Source organism: Cyrtonyx montezumae, unplaced genomic scaffold, assembly GCF_038088225.1.
Source record: "Cyrtonyx montezumae isolate F1298 unplaced genomic scaffold, pur_monq_1.0 scaffold_194, whole genome shotgun sequence".
Taxonomy (NCBI): Eukaryota; Metazoa; Chordata; class Aves; order Galliformes; family Odontophoridae; genus Cyrtonyx; species Cyrtonyx montezumae.
In genome coordinates, this window is record NW_027071930.1 from 20,146 (window position 1) to 38,019 (window position 17,874).

The 17,874-nt window shown below is 59.4% G+C and overlaps 2 protein-coding genes across 2 annotated transcripts; both read left to right on the forward strand.

Moving 5' to 3' along the window:
- Positions 1–102: 102 nt before the first annotated feature.
- TYK2 (tyrosine kinase 2) lies at positions 103–13,214 on the forward strand. Its single transcript, XM_065735659.1, is given in 52 exon segments — positions 103–220; positions 503–664; positions 1,215–1,246; positions 1,248–1,316; positions 1,318–1,340; positions 1,583–1,649; positions 1,651–1,728; positions 2,434–2,597; positions 3,370–3,490; positions 3,492–3,725; positions 3,727–3,766; positions 4,164–4,204; positions 4,206–4,328; positions 4,331–4,354; positions 4,960–5,004; positions 5,007–5,119; positions 5,188–5,215; positions 5,218–5,265; positions 5,267–5,317; positions 5,454–5,651; positions 5,749–5,769; positions 5,772–5,858; positions 6,147–6,173; positions 6,175–6,258; positions 6,260–6,334; positions 6,414–6,476; positions 6,478–6,508; positions 7,019–7,080; positions 7,082–7,147; positions 7,585–7,602; positions 7,605–7,652; positions 7,654–7,680; positions 7,682–7,724; positions 8,278–8,432; positions 8,525–8,587; positions 8,589–8,621; positions 8,624–8,675; positions 8,893–8,918; positions 8,920–8,991; positions 9,515–9,713; positions 10,006–10,136; positions 10,455–10,502; positions 10,504–10,581; positions 10,584–10,630; positions 11,185–11,215; positions 11,217–11,282; positions 11,284–11,304; positions 11,397–11,420; positions 11,423–11,479; positions 11,482–11,511; positions 13,054–13,059; positions 13,061–13,214. Coding segments are annotated over 52 exon segments (3,699 nt in total). The 3' UTR covers positions 13,190–13,214.
- An 851-nt stretch (positions 13,215–14,065) lies between these two features.
- On the forward strand, positions 14,066–17,865 carry LOC136048177 (ribonucleoprotein PTB-binding 1-like; the record flags this gene model as incomplete). Its single annotated transcript, XM_065735661.1, is given in 13 exon segments — positions 14,066–14,175; positions 14,256–14,352; positions 14,354–14,424; positions 15,102–15,173; positions 15,817–15,871; positions 15,874–15,996; positions 15,998–16,033; positions 16,035–16,100; positions 16,103–16,294; positions 17,180–17,197; positions 17,200–17,376; positions 17,743–17,799; positions 17,801–17,865. Coding segments are annotated over 13 exon segments (1,139 nt in total), but the record flags the coding sequence as incomplete, so codon positions are not given.
- Positions 17,866–17,874: the final 9 nt, after the last annotated feature.

The window sequence follows — 17,874 nt, forward strand, 5'->3', positions numbered from 1 at the left end:
ATGCCTTATTCCCTCATTCCTACACCACTGTCTTTAGCCCCGCCCCTTCACGTAACTCCGCCCATCAAGGAGCCACGCCCATGCTTAGACCCCGCCCTCCAGATGGGGGCGTGTTCCCCGACAGCGTTCTGCCAATGGCAGCGCGCGTCTCTCGCGCCCAATAGGCGGCGGGGGCGAAAGCGGAAGCGGAAGCAGAAGGGGACGGAGCGGGGCGGAGGCGGTGTGTGTGGGGGTTGGGGGCTCTGGGGGTCTTTGTGTGGGGCTGGGGGGGGATGTGGGGCTGGGAGGTCTCCGAGGTGGGCCTGTGTGGGCCCTCCTGGGGATTCTCTCTTCCTCTTGGGACCCCTCACCCCTCCAGATCCATTTCCCCCCCCCACCCCCCAGGTGTCGCCCCACTCTACAACTAGATGGGTCCCAACTCCCCCCTCCCCACCCCCAGCAATGAGATCCCCCCACCCCCCCACTTCATTAACCCCGGTGCTAATTACCCCCCCCACCCCAGGCCATGTCGCTGTTCCGGAGCGCGGTGAGCCCCCCCGGCGTCGCGGTTTTCCTGCACGGGGGGGGGCGGGGGGGGGCGGTGAGGAGGGCGAGCGGTGGCGGAGCGACGGGAACGGAGCGCCGAGCGCTGAGGAGGTCTGCATCCAACTGGCACAGCGCCTCGGTGAGAGCACTGCGACCTTCCCAGGACCTTCCTGACCCACCCCTTGGTTCTGTGACCTTCCAGGACCTTCCCGACCTGACCCGACCCGTGGTTCTGTGACCTTCCATGACCTTTCCAACCCAGCCCGTGGTTCTGTGATCTTCTAGGACCATCCCTACCTACCCCATGACTCCATGATCTTCCAGGACCCTCCCAATCCATCCAATAGTTACATGATCTTCCAGGACTTTCCCAGCCCAACTATCCCCTAGTTATGTAACCTACCATTGCCTTCACAACCCACCCCGCAGTTCAGTGACCTTCCAGGACCATTTCACCCACCTGTTCCCTACTTGCTTGACCTTCCAGGACCCTGCCAACCTACCTCATGACTCTGTGACCTTCCAGGACCCTCCCAGCCCGTCTGTCTTCCATCCCACCTATCACCTAGTTCTGTGACCTTACAGGGCTCTCTCTCCGCCCACCCCCTGGCTCTCTGACCTTCCAGGACCCCTCCCCTCCCCTGCCCCAATTCCGTGACCTTCCAGGACCCGCCCGGCTGTTCCTGCAGGCATCTCCCCACGCTGTGCAGCGCTGTTCGCCACTGTACGATGCACCAACCAGGACCTGGCTGCCGCCCAATCACTGCTTCAGTGCCACAGAAGATCGTGACCCGCCACCTGCACTTCCGCATCCGGTGAGCTGCGCCAGGTCCTGTCAGCTCACACCTACCCCAAAGGGCCAGCTGGGTCCTTGAAGGGGACAGAAGGATGGAATGGTTTGGGTGGGAGGGGTCCTGGAAGGTCGTAGAAACCATGGAGTGGGTTGGGAGGGTCCTTAAAGATCACAGAACTGTGGAATTGGCTGGAAAGGTCCTTAAGGATTAAAATGCCGTGGGATGGGTTGGAAAGGTCCTGGAAGGACCGTCTCCTGCCGCAGGTTCTACTTCCGGAACTGGCACGGCATGAACGAACAGGAGCCGGCCGTGTTCCGGCACGCACCGCGGCAACAGCGACACCGCCGACGAGAAACCGCGCGGCACCGCCGTACTCGACAGAGCGTCCTTCGAGTATTTGTTCGAGCAGGTGGGGGCGGGCAGGTCCTGGAAGGTCATCGAGCCGTGGGATGGGTGGGAAGGGTCCTTAAAGGTTGTAGAGTTGTAGAATGGTTGGGTTGGAAGGGTCCTTAAAGGTTGTAGAGTTGTAGAATGGTTGGGTTGGAAGGGTCCTTAAAGGTTGTAGAGTTGTAGAATGGTTGGGTTGGAAGGGTCCTGGAAGGTCATAGAATTGCAGAATGGTTGGGTTGGAAGGGTCCTGGAAGGTCATCGAGCCATGGGATGGGAAGAGTCCTTAAAGTTGTAGAGTTGTAGAATGGTTGGGTTGGAAGGGTCCTAAAAGGGTATAGAAGCGTAGAATGGGTTGGAAAGGTCCTTGAAGATCATAGAACCGTGGGAGGAATTGGAAGGATCCTTAAAGGTCGTAGAATGAACTGGGGTTGGGTTGGAAGGGTCCTTAAAGGTCAAGGAACCATGGAATGGATTGTTAAGGACCTGGAAGGCCATAGGAGCATGGAACAATGGAATAGTTTGGGTCCTGGGAGGGTCATAGAACCACGAAATGGATTATTAAAGTCCTGGGAGAATATAGAACCACGGAATGGATTGGAAGGGTCCTGGAAGGTCACAGAACCGCAGAAACAGTTGGGTGGGATGTCTCCTCTGGGCCCTCTCACAGTCACCGCATGGTGTTCTCCTCTCCCCCCTCCTCCCTCTTCCCCCCCCCCCCCCCCAGGGAAAATTTGATTTCATTAACGACGCGGCGTCGTTAACGGACTTCCGGACGGAGGCGGAAGTGCAGCGCTTCAAGAACGAGAGCCTGGGCATGGCCGTGCTGCACCTCGCGCACATCGCGCTCCGCAGCGGCCGCTGCCTCCAGGACGTGGCGCGGAAATACAGGTGGGGGACGGGGGGGTGGGGGCGTGGGGGTGGGATTTGGGGGCGTGGGGTGGGATTTGAGGGTGTGGAGTGGGAGTGTTGGGAGGGTTTGGATGGGAGTGCTGGGGTGTGGGGTGGAATTTGGGGGTGTGGGGGTGGGAGTGTTGGGGGCGTGGGGTGCGATTGTTGGGGTTTTGGGTTGGAGTGTTGGGGCGTGGGGTGGGATGTGGGGTTTTAGGTGGGAATTCGGGAGGTATGGGGGTGGGGGTGTTGGGGTTTTGGGTGGTTATGTTGGGGGTTTGGGGTGGGAATGGGGGTATGGGGCGGAATTTGGGGGTGGCAGCGTTGGGTGGTTTGGGATGGGATGTGGGGATTTGGACCGGGGACATCGCGGGGGTTTGGGTTGAGATTTTGGGTTGGGATTTGGGGTGGGAACATTGAGGGGTTTAGGTTGGGATTTGAGACTGGAATTTGGCGAATTTTGTGTCCCGATTTGGGGACTTGGGATCAGGGTTCTGGATTTGGGGTGGGAACATTTGAGGGGTTTGGGTTGGGATTTGGGATTTGGGGTTGGGATTTGGGGCTGGAATTTGGCTAATTTTGTGTCCCGATTTGGGGATTTGGGATCGGGATTTGGGGTTGGGATTTTAGGCTGGAATTTGGCTCATTTTATGTCCCGATTTGAGGATTTGGGATCGGGATTTGGAGGTCAGAATTTGGAGATTTGGGGGTCGGAGCATCGTGACGTTCCAACAACACTTCGGGGGGTCCCCCCCGGGGTCCCCCCCCGCAGCTTCCAGGAGTGCATCCCGCGCTCCTTCCGGCGTCAGATCCAACACAACAGCGCTGTGACGCGGTTCCGCATGAAGAACGTCTTCCGGAAGTTCGTGCGGCGCTTCCAGCAGCACACGGTGGGGCGCGGGGAAGCTGGCGGAGCAGGACGTCATGTTCAAGTACGTGGCCACCCTGGAGCAGTTGGCACCGCTGCGCTTCGGGACCGAGCTCTTCCCCGCGCTCTCCTTGGACGTCTCCAACGAAGGGGAGAAGGTGCGGCCCTACAGCGATGGGGGCCACGTGCCGGCGGAGCGTGGGAGCGCGCCGCTCTGCCGAGGGACGGGCCCGGTTAGCCATGAGGTTCTGGTCACTGGGGACTACTACTGGGATCCAGTGGCGGCCCGTGCCCGCTCGAGGTGAGTTCATGGGGGGGTGGGATGGGGTGGGTTGGGAGGGGTCCTTAAAGGGGATAAAATGGGGTGAGTTATGGGTTGGGAGGCCCTTAAAGGGGATAAAATGGGTTGAGTTTGTGTTGGAGGATCCTTAAAGGTCATGGAACCGTGTGATGGGTTGGAAAGGTCCCTTAAAGATCATAGAACTATGGAATGGTTGGGATAGAAGGGTCCTTAAAGGTCACAGAACTATGGATTAGTTGGGTTGAAAGCGTCCTTAAAGATGACAGAACCACTGGATGTGTTGGAAGAGTCCTTCGAGATCACGAAACAACCCAACTGTTGGGTTGGAAAGGACCTCAAGGCCCCCCCCAGCCCCACCCCCCCGCTGCCCCCAACACTCTTATTTCACTCTGTAGAGTGTTGAGGTCATCTCCCACCCGCGGATATTTCGGACGGAGGGAGCAGACGGAAGGAACCGGAGCCCCCGGACACCCGCCGCAGCCCACGGAGCCCCCCGTGGGTCCACTTCTGTGACTTCCGGGAGATCACCCACATCGTCATCCAGGACCGCAGGGTCAGCGTTCCACCCGGCAGGACAACAAGTGCCTGGTGAGCGCCGCGCGGTGCCGGGAGGACGCGGCGGGACGGAGCAGGGATTTTGGGGTTTGTTTCTGGGTGGAGATTGGGTGGATTTGGGGCAGCTGCCATGGGGGGAGGTGGAAAGGACCCAATGTGTTCTGGTTGGCCAACAGTCTATCCTATAGTTGACTAGTTGTGAGCAACGGTTGACCGACAGTTGACTAGTTGTGCCCACCAGTTGGCCAGCAGTAGACCCAAGGGTTGACTGTGACCAACGGTTGACCAACAGTTGTTTGCCAGGGTTGACCCAATGGTTGACAAATGGTTGGTGTGCAACCATTGACCAGTTAAGACCAATGATTGGCCAATAGTCGATGCAACGGTTGACCATTTGTGACCAGTGGTTGGCCAGCGGTTGACCCAATGGTTGACCAGTGGTTAACCCAATGGTTCACCAAGTGTTGGCCAATGGTTGGGACAGCAGTTGACCAATCGTGATCGATGGTTGGCCAATGGTTGACTCAGCAGTTGACTGCGAAGTCAGCATAGATGCAGAGATCCCTTCTAACCCCTCAAGCACTGGAATTTGGGGACCCTCCTTCCCTGCTCCTCAGTGCCTTCCCCTCCCCCCACAGGAAGTGCTCCTCCCGTCCCACGAGAGCGCGCTTTCCTTCGTCTCACACTGCTGGACGGATACTTCCGACTCACAGCCGACTCCAACCACTACCTGTGCCACGAGGTGGCCCCACCACGCCTCGTCATGAGCATCCACAACGGCATCCACGGGCCCATGCAGTGAGCACTGTGCCCCACTGTGCCGCCCCACATCCTCGGGGTTTCCTACAGCTTTTCCCTTTCCCCAGGGAGGAATTTGTCTTTGCCAAACTGCGCCGGGTAGGAGTACGAGGAGGAGAGGGCTCTACGTCCTCCGCTGGAGTGTCCCTCGACTTTGACAGGATGATCCTGGCTGTGGTGAAGAGGGGAAACCAGCAGGTACTGCAGGATCCACCAGCCCCCACTGGGAACCCAGTGGGCTCCACCAGTCTCATTTAGGAGCCCAATATGGGATCCAACAGGTGTTGAGTGACAGAGCTGTTCCTCCCTCCTGACACCACGCACTCTCCTCCAGGACCCCGGGGTGCCGGGAGCCCTCAAGTTCCGCCAGTTCCGCATCCAGAAGAAGGGTGACTCCTTTGTGCTGGAGGGGTGGGAGCGCGCGTTCCCCACCCTGCGGGAGCTGCTGGACACCCTCAAGGGCTGCACGCTGCGCTCCGGCGATGAGAACTTCACGGTGAAGAGGTGCTGCCCACCCCAAAACCGGGACCCGGTTACCGCCTGCGCTTCCCCCCTTCCTTCCATCAGAGAGAAGGGCCACACCGCTGTCGGTGGAGCTTGGCAAGCGTTTATTCCTTCTTGTGGCAGAGATCTCGGACCTGCTGATCACCACACACAGAAGGTGAAGGATGGGGAGAAGCAAATCCTCAACCTGACCCAGCTCAGCTTCCACCAGATCCGCAAGGATGAAATCACTCAGGTTGGGGGGGGCTCTGCCTGCTGGGGCTGTGGGGCACAACCCCAAATCTGGGTCATTTTGGGCGTGAGAAAGGGACACCCTGGAGCAATTCCAGAACCACAGGGCCTGGAGGGGCACTTATGGAGAATCCCCTAGTCCAACCTCCACCGAATAAAGCCAACTGTTGGCCAACTGTTTGGTCAGCTGTGGCCATCTTGGCCAATGAGGGCACACTATTGGCTCATGGTCAACTGTTGGCCAACCATTGGCCACCAGAACACCCATTGACCTCCTTCTCCCACCCCTCAGCGAGCCCACCTGGGCCAGGGCACCCGCAACCAACATCTATGACGGCGTCCTGAAAGTCCGCGGCACTTCTGGCCCAACGCTGATGAGGCCTGAGTACTTCTCCACCGAGCAGAAACAACAACAACGATGGCCGAGAGATGCACGTGGTGCTCAAAGTGTTGGACCCCAGCCACCGGGACATCGCTCTGGTGAGCCCAACCGCCCACACGCCGCACCGTGCCGTGGTGGTTGGACGTCTTCGCGACGCTCTCTCTGCTCCGTCCCCAGGCGTTCTTCGAGACAGCCAGCTTGATGAGCCAAGTATCGCACGTCCACCTCGCCTTCGTGCACGGGCGTCTGCGTGAGGGGCTCAGAGAGAGTGAGTGATTCCACGTTTTTTGCCCCTAAAGGTGGATGGGGCACCTAGCCTGCAGCGGGGGGTGGGGCTGGGGGGGGGTGTAAGAATGCTTCTGAATCGACTGTGCTGTGATCTGATGGTTTTGTGATCTTTAAGGACCCTTTTTTGTTCAGCCATTATGAGTTTCTAGGGTTCTGAGATCTTGAAGAACCTTTACAATCCCAATTATGACCTTTAAGGACCCTTCCAACCCAACCATTTCATAGTTCTATGATTTTTGAGGACTCTTCCAACCCATTCCATGGTTCTGTGACCTTTAAGGATCTTTCCATCCCAAGCCCAACCCATTCTGTGACCTTTAAGGACCTTTCCAACCATTCCATGCTTCTGTGGTCTTCAAGGTCCCTTTCAACCCGAACATTCTGTGCTTCTCTGTGATCTTGAAGGATCTTTCCAACTCAAACCCCAACCCATTCTGTCATCCTGTGACCTTCGAGGACCTTTCCAACCCCCCAATCCCATTTCCAATCGGCAGATATCATGGTGGAGGAGTTTGTGGAGCACGGCCCTCTGGATGTCCTCCTGCGGAAGGAGAAGGGGCAGAGTCCCCGTGGGGTGGAAGATCGCAGTGGCCAAGCAGCTGGCCAGCGCCCTGAGCTACCTGGTGAGCCTGGGTTTGACTACTGATTGGCTGCTGGTTGGCCTGTGGTTGACTAACCGTTAACCAGTGATTGACTAATGGTTGACCACCAGTTAAACAGTTGTTAACAAATGGTTGAGTAATTGTTGATCAGTGGTTGGCCAACTGTTGACTGATGGTTTACCAGCTGTTGACTAAGAGTGGACTCATTGTTGACCACCAGTTGACCAGTTGTTAACAAGTGATTGGCCAGTGGCTGACCAATGGTTGCCTAGTGGTTGACCAACAGTTGATCAATGGTTGACACACTTGACCAACAGTTGACCATTAACAAATGGTTGACTCATGGTTGACCAACAGTTGACCAGCGGTTGTGCCCCTGGTGGCCAAAACCAACCGGGCCACGTGGGGACAGGGAGGTGACCCCACCCCACCACGGTGCCTCTCCCTGCCCCCCCCAGGAGGACAAGAACCTGGTGCACACGGCAATGTATGTGCCAAGAACGTCCTGCTGGCCCGGACGGGGCTGAGCTGACGGCGCGCTGCCCTTCGTTAAGCCTCAGCGACCCCGGGGTCAGCTTCACTGTGCTGTCCCGAGAAGGTACGGTGTCCCCGTGCACCGTGCGTGTGGGGTTGGGAAGGGGTTGAGGGCATTGTGGGGTTGGGGTTGTGGTTGAGGTTAAGATAGCATTTGGGGTTGAGGTTATGGTTCAGGTTATAGTTAGGGTTATGGTTGCAGTTAGGGTTAAGACAGCCTAAGTTATGGTTGGGGTTATGGCTGTGGTTATGGTTAGAGGTTGGGATAGTATTTGTGTTGGGGGTTAGGATTGCATTTAATTTTAGGGTATGGTTAGAGTTGGAGCTGGAATTGGGTTAGGGTTAGGGCTGGAATCAGGTTAGGATTGGGATAGGGTTGGAGTTAAGGTAGGATTGGGTTAGGGTTGGGATCAGGTCCTACTGGGAGCCACCCCTCCTGCTGGGACCTGCTCCTACTGGGAAGCCCCCCTCCTATTGGGTGCCCTCTCCTTCCAGTACCCCCCTTCCTACTGGGACCTCCCACCTACTGGGAGCGCTTCCGACTGGGAGCTCCTCCCCACGCCCACCGCTCTGTGCCCCCCTTCCTCCTCACCCCCACCCTCCCTTTCCCCCCCCAGAACGTGTGGAGCGGATCCCATGGATCGCCCCAGAGTGCATCCAGGATGCGGGAAACCTCAGCCCGGCGGCCGACAAGTGGAGCTTTGGCACCACGCTGCTGGAGATCTGCTTCGATGCCGATGTCCCCCTCAAGGAGCGCACCCCGGCCGAGAGTGCCCCCCAATCTCCGTTCTTCCTACAGGGCGTTCCCTTGGCGAGGAGATCCTTAAAATCACCTTATTTTTTTTAATTATTTTTCTCAGAAAGAGCGTTTTCTACGAGAAGAAGCACCGCCTGCCTGAGCCCTCCTGCCAGGACCTGGCCGCCCTCAATCCAGCAGTGTCTGAGCTACACGCCCGCTGAACGGGCCGTCCTTCCCGCACTGTCCTGCGGGACCTGACTCAGCTCCAGCCCCACAGTGAGGCTCTGCCCCCCCCCCCCTCCTCCACCCCATAGAATTTCTTCTGTTGTGGTGGTGGTCCATCTCTGATCCTATCACTACTTCTTAATTCTGAGACCTGGGGCGTAAAACTGGAGCAGAAATCACATCTGTACAGCATTGGTGGGGGGCAAAGATGAGTTCAGACCTTGGCACCACCCCTGTCTCCCCCCCCCATAACCTCTGTCCCTTCCAGACCTCGTGGATGTCTCCTCCGTCAACCCCCGACCTCCCCGTGTCCGACCCCACTGTCTTCCAGAAGCGGTACCTGAAAAAGATCCGCGAGTTGGGCGAGGTGGGGCACTCGTGATGGTCCTCAGCATGGGCCTGGGCAAAGGGCTGGGCTGAGAGGGACTTTGTGGGGAGGCAAGGGACCTTGTGGTTTCAAGAGGGATCTTATGGGGTTGAGAGGAACCTCATGGGGCGGAGAAGGATCTCATGGGGTTCTCTGAGTCCATGTGTGGAGTCTTGCTCCTGGGGAGCCACACCTCGCAGTGTGGGTTGGGGCTGAGCTGCTCCGGAGAAGGACCTGGGGGGCATCCTGGTGGACAACAGTTGACCATGGGGTTGGCCAATGGTTGACCATTGGTTGACAAAGTGTTGACTGGCAGTTGACCATTGGTTGACCATCAGTTGAGCAACACTTGAACTATTGGTTGATCTTTGGTTGGCCAATGTTTGATCAAACGGTTGACCATCAGTTGACCAACACTTGGCCATTGGTTGGCCATCGGTTTGACCAACAGTTGGCCGTTGGTTTGACCACTGGTTGATGCAGTCCCAAGCGCACTGTCCAACCCTGTTGCGTATCCACACAGGGTCACTTTGGCAAGGTGGGCCTCTACTGCTACGACCCCACCAACGATGGGACGGGGTGAGATGGTGGGCCGTCAAGTCCCTGAAGGCTGACTGCAAGCCCACAGCTGCTGGCCAGCTGGAGGAAGGAGATCTCCATCCTCAAGACGCTCTACCATGAGAACATTGTCAAGTACAAGGGCTGCTGCTGCAGCGAGCAGGGTACGGGGAGAATACCGTGGGGGCCAGGATCCCTTCTGTTGGGGGGTGTGTGTGCCCCGTCAACCCCTACACTGTCCTTGGGGGTGCTGGAAAAGGGAATTTGGGGTGGGTCTCTGTGGGGTTGGGGTTTGGGATGCCTCTCTGGGTTGGGATCTCTCTCGTGGTTGGGGTCGTGGTTGGAGTTGTGACTGGGGTCATGGTTGTGGTTTGGGATCTCTCCCGTGGCTGGGGTCGTGGTTGGGGGTGTGGGATCCCAATTTTGAGGGCTCTCTCTCTCTTGCTTCTCCCTCAGGGGAGAAGGTGGTGCAGCTGATCATGGAGTACGTGCCGCTGGGCAGCCCTTGCGGGGACCCCTACCTGCCCTCCAAGGCACCCCCGTGGGGGCTGGCACGCATCCTGCTCTTTGCCCAGCAGATCTGTGAGGTGGGGGCTTGGCCTTTTCCCCCACAAAAAACACCCCCATCCCCATGTTCCCACCCCGAAAACAGTCCCAGCCCCATTTACCCTCTGCAGAAAATGGACCCAGCCCCCATTTTTCTTCCCTGTAAGTGCTTCTGTGCCCTATTTTCTGACCCTACAAATGCCTCTGTGCCGTATTTGTGTCCCTACAAACCTCTCTGCCTAATTTATGACCCTATAAGTGCTTTCATGCCCCATTTGTGCCCCTACAAACCCCTCTGTGCCCCACTCCTTGCCCCCCCACAGCCCCCTCCCATCCCCCCATTTTCTCTCCCCCCGCAGGGCATGGCCTACCTGCACTCCCTGCACTACATCCACCGGGACCTGGCGTGCGCGCAACGTTCTGCTGGAGAGCGAGCACCGCGTCAAGATCGGCGACTTCGGTTTGGCCAAAGCGCTGCCCGAGGGGCCGCGACTACTACCCGCGTCCGTGATGATGGCGACAGCCCCGTCTTCTGGTGCGCCGTCACCTTCCTGTCCCCCCCTGGGTCCCCATAGTGTCCCCATTGGATCTCCATGGTGTCCCCCATTGGGTCCCCATAGTGTCCCCATTGGGTCTCCATGGTGTCCCCATAGTGTCCCCATTGGGTTCCCATTGAGTTCCTGTAGTGTCCCCCATTGGGTCTCTGTTGGGTCCCCATTGGATCTCCATAGTGTCCCCATGATGTCACTATTGTGCCCCTGTCCCCATAGTGCCCCCCACCGTGCCTCCATTTTGTCCCCATATTGTCCCAGTTGTGTCCCCATTGTGTCCCTGTCACACCATAGTGTCCCCATTGGATCTCCCTAGTGTCCCCATTGGGTCCCTCTCACCCCATTGTGACTCCGCTGTGTACCCATTGTCTTTCTGTTGTGTTCCCATTGAGTCCCAGTTGTGCCCCCCATGTTACCCTATCCCAGGTCCCCATTGGGTCCCCCGTTGTGTCCCCATGTTCCCCCACCCTCCCCTGTCCCCCATTGGGTCCCTGCTGTGTCCCCACGGCGTCCCCCCCACGTCCCACACGCCCCATAGGTTCGCCATGGAGTGCCTGAAGGAATGCCTGCTTCTCCTTCGCGTCGGACGTGTGGTCCTTTGGGGTCACTCTGTATGAGCTGCTCACCCACTGCGACCCCCGCGCTCAGCCCTCCAGCGGTGCGTCCGGGACAGGGGGGGGATGGACCCCAAACATGGGGGGACAGCCCTGACCTCCGAAATGTCTCCTCCCCCCCCCCCAAAAAAAGCAGAAGTTCCTGGAGATGATCGGGGGCCGACGCAGGGGCAGATGACGGTGCTGCGGCTGATGGAGCTCCTGGAGCGCGGACGGGCGGCTGCCCGTGTCCCCAGGGCTGTCCCTATGAGGTGAGGGTCACCCAAACCCGTTTCTCTCCCCCACTTTTCCCTCTCTTTTTCCCCATTTTTCCCCTCTATTTCTGCCCTTTTCCCTTCCATTTCCCAAATTTGGACCCATTTTGCCCTTCTTCCCCCCATTTCCACCCCTTTTTCCGCCTGTTTCCCCCTATTTCTTCCCCATTTCCCCACTTTCCCCCCCATTTCTCCCCTTCTGACCCTATTCCCTTCCCCCCCATGCCCCCTGTTCTAACCCATTTACCCCCCCCCCTTTTCCTTTTGTTTCTGCCCATTTCCCCTCAATTTCCTCCCCTATTTCCCCCCCCATTCTGACCCTTTTTCCCCCTTTTTCTCCTGATTTCCCATCATTTTATCTCATTTCCCCCGAACTTCCCTCCCATTCTGATCCATTTCCCTTTTTTCCCCCCTTTTCTCCCCCTTTTTCCCCATTCCCCCCTGTTCTGACCCCATTCCCCCCCTTCCTGCCTCCATTTCCCCCCTATTCTGACCCTTCCCCCCACATTTTCTCCTGATTTCCCATCATTTCTCCCCATTTCCCCCCCATATTTTCACCCATTTCCCTCTTTTTCCCCCCATTTCCCCCTGTTTTGACGCCATTCCCCCCTCCTGCCCCCACTTCCCCCCCGTTTCCCCTCCGTTTCCCCTCCGTTTCCTCCCCGTTTCCCCCCCATTTCCTCCCGTTTCCTCCCGTTTCCCCCCCGTTTCCCCCATTTCCTCCCGTTTCCCCCCATTTCCTCCCGTTTCCCCTCCATTTCCTCCCTGTTTCCTCCCCCGTTTCCTCCCCCGTTTCCTCCCCATTTCCCCCCCCGTTTCCTCCCGTTTCCCCCCCATTTCCTCCCGTTTCCTCCCGTTTCCCCCCCGTTTCCCCCATTTCCTCCCATTTCCCCTCCGTTTCCTCCCCCGTTTCCCCCCGTTTCCCCTCCCGTTTTCCCCCCCGTTTCCCCCCGTTTCCTCCCCGTTTCCTCCCGTTTCCCCCCCGTTTCCCCCCGTTTCCCCCCGTTTCCTCCGTTCCCCCCCATTTCCCCCATTTCCTCCCCGTTTCCCTCCGTTTCCCCCCCATTTCCCCCCGTTTCCCCCCCCGTTTCCCCCCCATTTCCCCCCGTTTCTCTCCCGTTCCCCCCCATTTCCCCCCATTTCCTCCCCGTTTCCCTCCGTTTCCCCCCCCATTTCCCCCCGTTTCCCCCTCCGTTTCCTCCCCGTTTCCCCCCATTTCCTCCCCATTTCCTCCCGTTTCCTCCCGTTTCCCCCCCGTTTCCCCCATTTCCTCCCGTTTCCCCCCATTTCCTCCCGTTTCCCCCTCCATTTCCTCCCTGTTTCCTCCCCGTTTCCCCCCGTTTCCTCCCCATTTCCCCCCCCATTTCCCCCCGTTTCCTCCCGTTTCCCCCCCGTTTCCCCCCGTTTCCTCCCGTTCCCCCCCCATTTCCCCCCCATTTCCTCCCCGTTTCCCTCCGTTTCCCCCCCGTTTCCCCCCCGTTTCCCCCCCGTTTCCCTCCCATTTCCTCCCGTTTCCTCCCGTTTCCTCCCGTTTCCCAGCTGTACCCGCGTGCTGCAGACGTGCTGGGACGCAGCGGTCGCTTTCCGCCCCACGTTCCCACACCTCATCCCACTGCTGCGCTCCTTCCGCCTCAAATACGGCGCCGCACCGCCCTCGGTCTTCAGCGTCCTCTGAGGCACCTGGACCCCCTTCTGGACCCCCCCCCCCCCAAAACCCTGACCCCCCCACACCCACCCCTTCGCCATTACATCCATTTTTTGGGACATTTCATTATTTTTTTATAATTTTTTAATAATTTTTTTTTTTGCCCTCCCTATCCTCCACTCCCACTTGCACTTTTGGGGCTGTTCAGTGCTTTTTAATGAATTTTTTCTTTGTTTTTTTTTCTTGGAAAGGAGGGGGGGGGGGGCACATCCTAATGCCCCCCCATCCTCTGTGTCCAGTTTACCCCCCCCATGCCAAAATGGGGCCGAACACTGTGAAATTGGGTGGGATGACCATGTTTTTATCCCCCCATCCCCCATTGCCAAATATTGGGGCCTTCCCCCCCAGAATGTTGGGATGAGAACCAGCCCCTCCCCCCATCCCCCAAAATGAATGGTGTGTGAGGGAAGGAGCTCTGTGCCCCCCCCACACCCAAAATTTGGTGTCCCCCCATATTTATTGCCTCTCTGTTACGCCCCCACCTCATTTTGGGGTTTGGGGGGGTGGGCAGGGGGATCCCCAATAAAGGCTGTAACGGCCCCAGATGTGCGCTGTCTTATAAGGGGGGGGTGGGGGGGCGCTATGGGGGGGGTAAAGGGGGGGGTTCTTGTAGGGCACAGAGGGTTTGTGGGGGTCCCTGTATGGTGGGGGGGAGGGGCGCAGGGATCTTTATAGGGCAGGGAGAGAATCCTGGGGGGTGGGGCTGGTGATCTTATGGGGGTGATGGGGGGGCGCTATAAGGTGATGGGGGGGCGGTGTAGACCCCCATAGGGCAGAGCGCGTCGCGGTCCCCTTTAAATCTCGACGCCGGCACCGCTGAGGAGCGTGGTCTCTACGAATCGACCAATGAGCAAGCGGGGGGGCGGCGCCTTCCCCCCTCTCCACCCCAATCCGAAAGCTCAAGGCTCCCGAGCGGGCTTCTCTCAGCCAATCCGCACCACCGTTGCTCCCGGAATGTTTGTTTTCTCTGCCCCAATCGGCGCCCTCCATACTTCCGAGGGCGGACCAATGGGGGAGCGGCGTGTTGGCGGCGTAGGAGGGAGGCGGGAAATGACGATGGCGGCGGAGCGGGGGCCCCTGAGGAGGAGCTCCCGCCTCTGGACGCCGCCGAAGTGCGCGCCCGTCTGGAGCGGGAGCGCCCGACAGCTCCGGAACCGTCGCAAAGTGCTCATCCGGGGGACTGCCCGCCGATTGTCACCAACCAGGTGGGGGGAGGGCAGGGCCTCAGGGGGGGAGATGGGGGGGGAGGGGGAGTGAGGCGTGAAGGGGGCTGAGGGGGTCTGAGGGGGTGGGGACAGGTCCTGGGGGGGGCTGAGGGGTCTCTGGGGGGAGCTGGAGGGGGAGTGGGGGACGGGGGAGTCTTTTTTGGGGGGGTTGGGGGGCTTTGGAGAGGATGGGGTCTCTTGGGGGGGCTTGGATGGGGCAGTGGGGGAGCAAAAGAGAGGGGATGGGGCTTGAGGAGGCCTCTGAGAGGGTTAAGGGGGGGAGTGAGGCCTTGTGGGGGGGGGTCTTGGGAGGGAGAGATGGGCCCTGGAGGGGATAGTGGGGGTCTCTGTGGGGGATGAAGTGGGGTTGAGGGTGTATGGGGGTTGGTGTCTGGGGGGCACTGGGGGTTTGGAGGGTGATGGAGAGAAAAGTGGGGTTTGGGGGGGGGGCAGAACGGGGGCTGGGGGGGGGCACTGGGGGTCTATGTGGTGGTGGGGGAGGTGAGTGCTGGGATGTCGTTTGGGGCTGAGATGGAATTGGGGTTGGGGGGGGCACTGGGATTGGACCTCAGAAGTTTGGGGGGGGGGGGGGGGGAACATCGTTCTTTGGGGCAGAAATGGGCACACTGGGGGTAAATGTGGATGTGTCCATTCCCCCCCCCCTCCCCCCCCCCAAGGGAGGTGCAGGAGCTGCTGCGTGACTTCGAGCTCAAGTACTGCTTCGTGGACAAACACAAGGGCACGGCGTGAGCAGCGGCGCTCCTTAATTACATCGAGGGGGGGGTAATTAACAAGCCGTGACCCCACAAAACCACCGGGGTTTGACCTGTGGGTTCTTTTGGGGGGTTCTTTAGGGTGGATGGGGGGCACAGGTGACCCCGGTAGAACCGCTGGAGTTTTGACCTATGGGTTTCTTTTGGGGGTCTTTGTGTCCCTTTGTGTGGTTGTGGGGCACAGATGACCCTATCGGACCCCCAGGACCCAACCCATATGTTCCTCTGGGGTCTTTGTGTCTCTTTGTGTGGTTGAGGGGCACAGATGACCTCATCGGACCCCCCCAGAACGTGCCCCATGTGTTCCTCTGAGGTCTTTACATCCCTTGATGTTTTTGGGGGACACAGATAACCCCCAGGACCCTCTCCCACGTGTCCCTTTTGGGCTCTTTGTGTCCCTTTGTGTGGTTGGGGGGCACAGATGACCCCCATCGGACCCCCCAGGACATGCCCCACGTGTCCCTTTGTGGTCTTTATGTCCCCTGGTGTGACTGGGGGGGCACAGATAACCCCAGGCCCCTCCCCACGTGTCCCTTAGGGGCCGATCAACATATCCCAGCCATCCCCAACGCCCCCTTCCTGACCCCATACCCCCCCCCCCATTCCTCCTTCCAGCCCTGGTGACGCTGTCCACGTGCGACGAAGCCGCGTCCGCCGTTCAGCGCCTGCACCGCTGCAACCCCTCCGCCACCCGCCACCCACCTCCCGCGCCCAACTGCACCCGGGCTCCGCCGTGCTGTGCGTGTCCAACCTGCCGCGGCGCTACAGCCAGCAGCAGTTCGAGGCCTTGGTGCGGCCGTTACGGCGCCGTGGAGCGCTGCTCGTTGGTGTACAGCCCCCGGCACCGGGCACTCCAAGGGCTACGGCTTCGTGGAGTACACGCGGAGGAGCGCGCGGGCGAGCGGGGTGCGCGGTCGGAGCTGCAGGGCCGGGGGGTGCCGGGGGCGGGGGGAAGGGGCGGCGCTGTGGGTGCAGGTGGTGCGACGCGCGGGCTGCTGCTGACGGCGCACGGGGTGCACGCGCGGTGTCTGCGCGTGGAGGGGCTGCCGCGCGGCTACGGGGACGGGGGAGCGGCTCAGGAGGGTCTTCGCCGGGACGTGCGAGCACCACGTTCTGCCAGGTGGGGGAAAAAATGGGGGGGAGGGAAGTGGGGCTGTGGGGGGGGGGAGGGTGGGCTTGTGGGGTGGGGGGAGGGGGGAAAACGGGGGAGCGGGGTTATGGAGTGGGCTGTGGGGTTGGGGGAAGGGGGGGCAGTGGGCTGTGGTGGGGTGGGGGCTGGGGAGTAAGCTATGGGGAGGGTGAGCTATCGGTGGGGGGGGAGGGAGTGGGCTGTGGGAGGGGTGGTCAGGCGTTGGGTTTTTGGGTGCAGACGTTGGGTTTTTGGGGTGCAGACGTTGGGTTTCTTGGGCAGATGTTGGGTTTTTGGGCACAGATGTTGTGTTTTTGGGCAGCACGGACGTTGGGTTTCCTATATAGATGTTGGGTTTTGGGCATGGACATGGGTTTTTGGGTGCAGATGTTGGGTTTTTGGGGCACGGTATTTGGGTTTATTGGGCAGACGTTGGGTTTCTGGGCACAGACGTTGGGTTTCTTGTGTAGGCATTGGGCTTTTGGGCACAGAAGTTGGGTATCTTGGGAAGATGTTGGGTTTTTGGGCACAGATGTTGGGCTTTTGGGCATGGACATTGGGTTTTAGGGCACGGATGTTGTGTTTTTTGGGCACAGATGTTGGGTTTCTTGTGTAGGCATTGGGCTTTTGGGGCACAGATGTTGGGTTTTTGGGCATGGACATTGGGTTGTTGGGCACGGATGTTGTGTTTTTTGGGCATGGGACGTTGGGTTTTTGGGCACGGACGTTGGGTATCTTGGGAAGACGTTGTGTTTTATGGGCACGGACGTTGGGTTTTGTGGCAGACGTTGTGTTTTTGGGGCCGGGATGTCGGCGTGGTTTTTGGTGCATGGTGGCAGCCATGTCCCCACAGCTGGCACTCGGGCAGGACGGGGCAGCCCCAAGGGTTTCGCCGTCGTCGAATACGAATCGGCGATGGACGCCGAGCGCGTGCAGGCGTCCACCGACGGAGCACTCATCGGTGGCAGCCGCATCCGTGTGTCCTTCTGCGCCCCGGGGCTGCCGGGGCCGCTGCGTGCTGCCCGCGCTCATCGCGCCGCCCAGGACGCGGTACTCGGCACCAGTGCTGCTCCTGGATGCCCCAAAACCCACACCCCGCATCACCTGGGCTGGCTCTGGGTGGGAGTGAGGGGCGCTGATTTGGGTTATTCCACCTGAGTTTGGGGGGTTTTCCTTCTCCCATCCCAACCAAATCCCATTGATGGCGTTTTTAGGGTCTCTGCTCGTGGGGAATGGTGCTCCAGTGGGCACTGAGTTGGGTTATTCCACTTGAATTTGGGGTTTTCCTTCTCCCCTCCCAACCAAATCCCATTGATGGCATTTTTAGGGTCTCTACTCATGGGATTGTGTCCTCCGTTGTTCCCTCTTGAGGACGCATTTTTACCCAACTTTGATGTTTTTTGCCCCATTTTCCAGGCTCAGAGCCGCGGCCGCGGGCTCCTCCCCGACCCCACACTACTGCAGATCCTCGGGGGTCTGAGCAGCCCCCAGCGCCGCCCCACTGCTGCTCGCCCCACTGCTGCGCGGAGCCCTGGGGGGGCAAGCAGG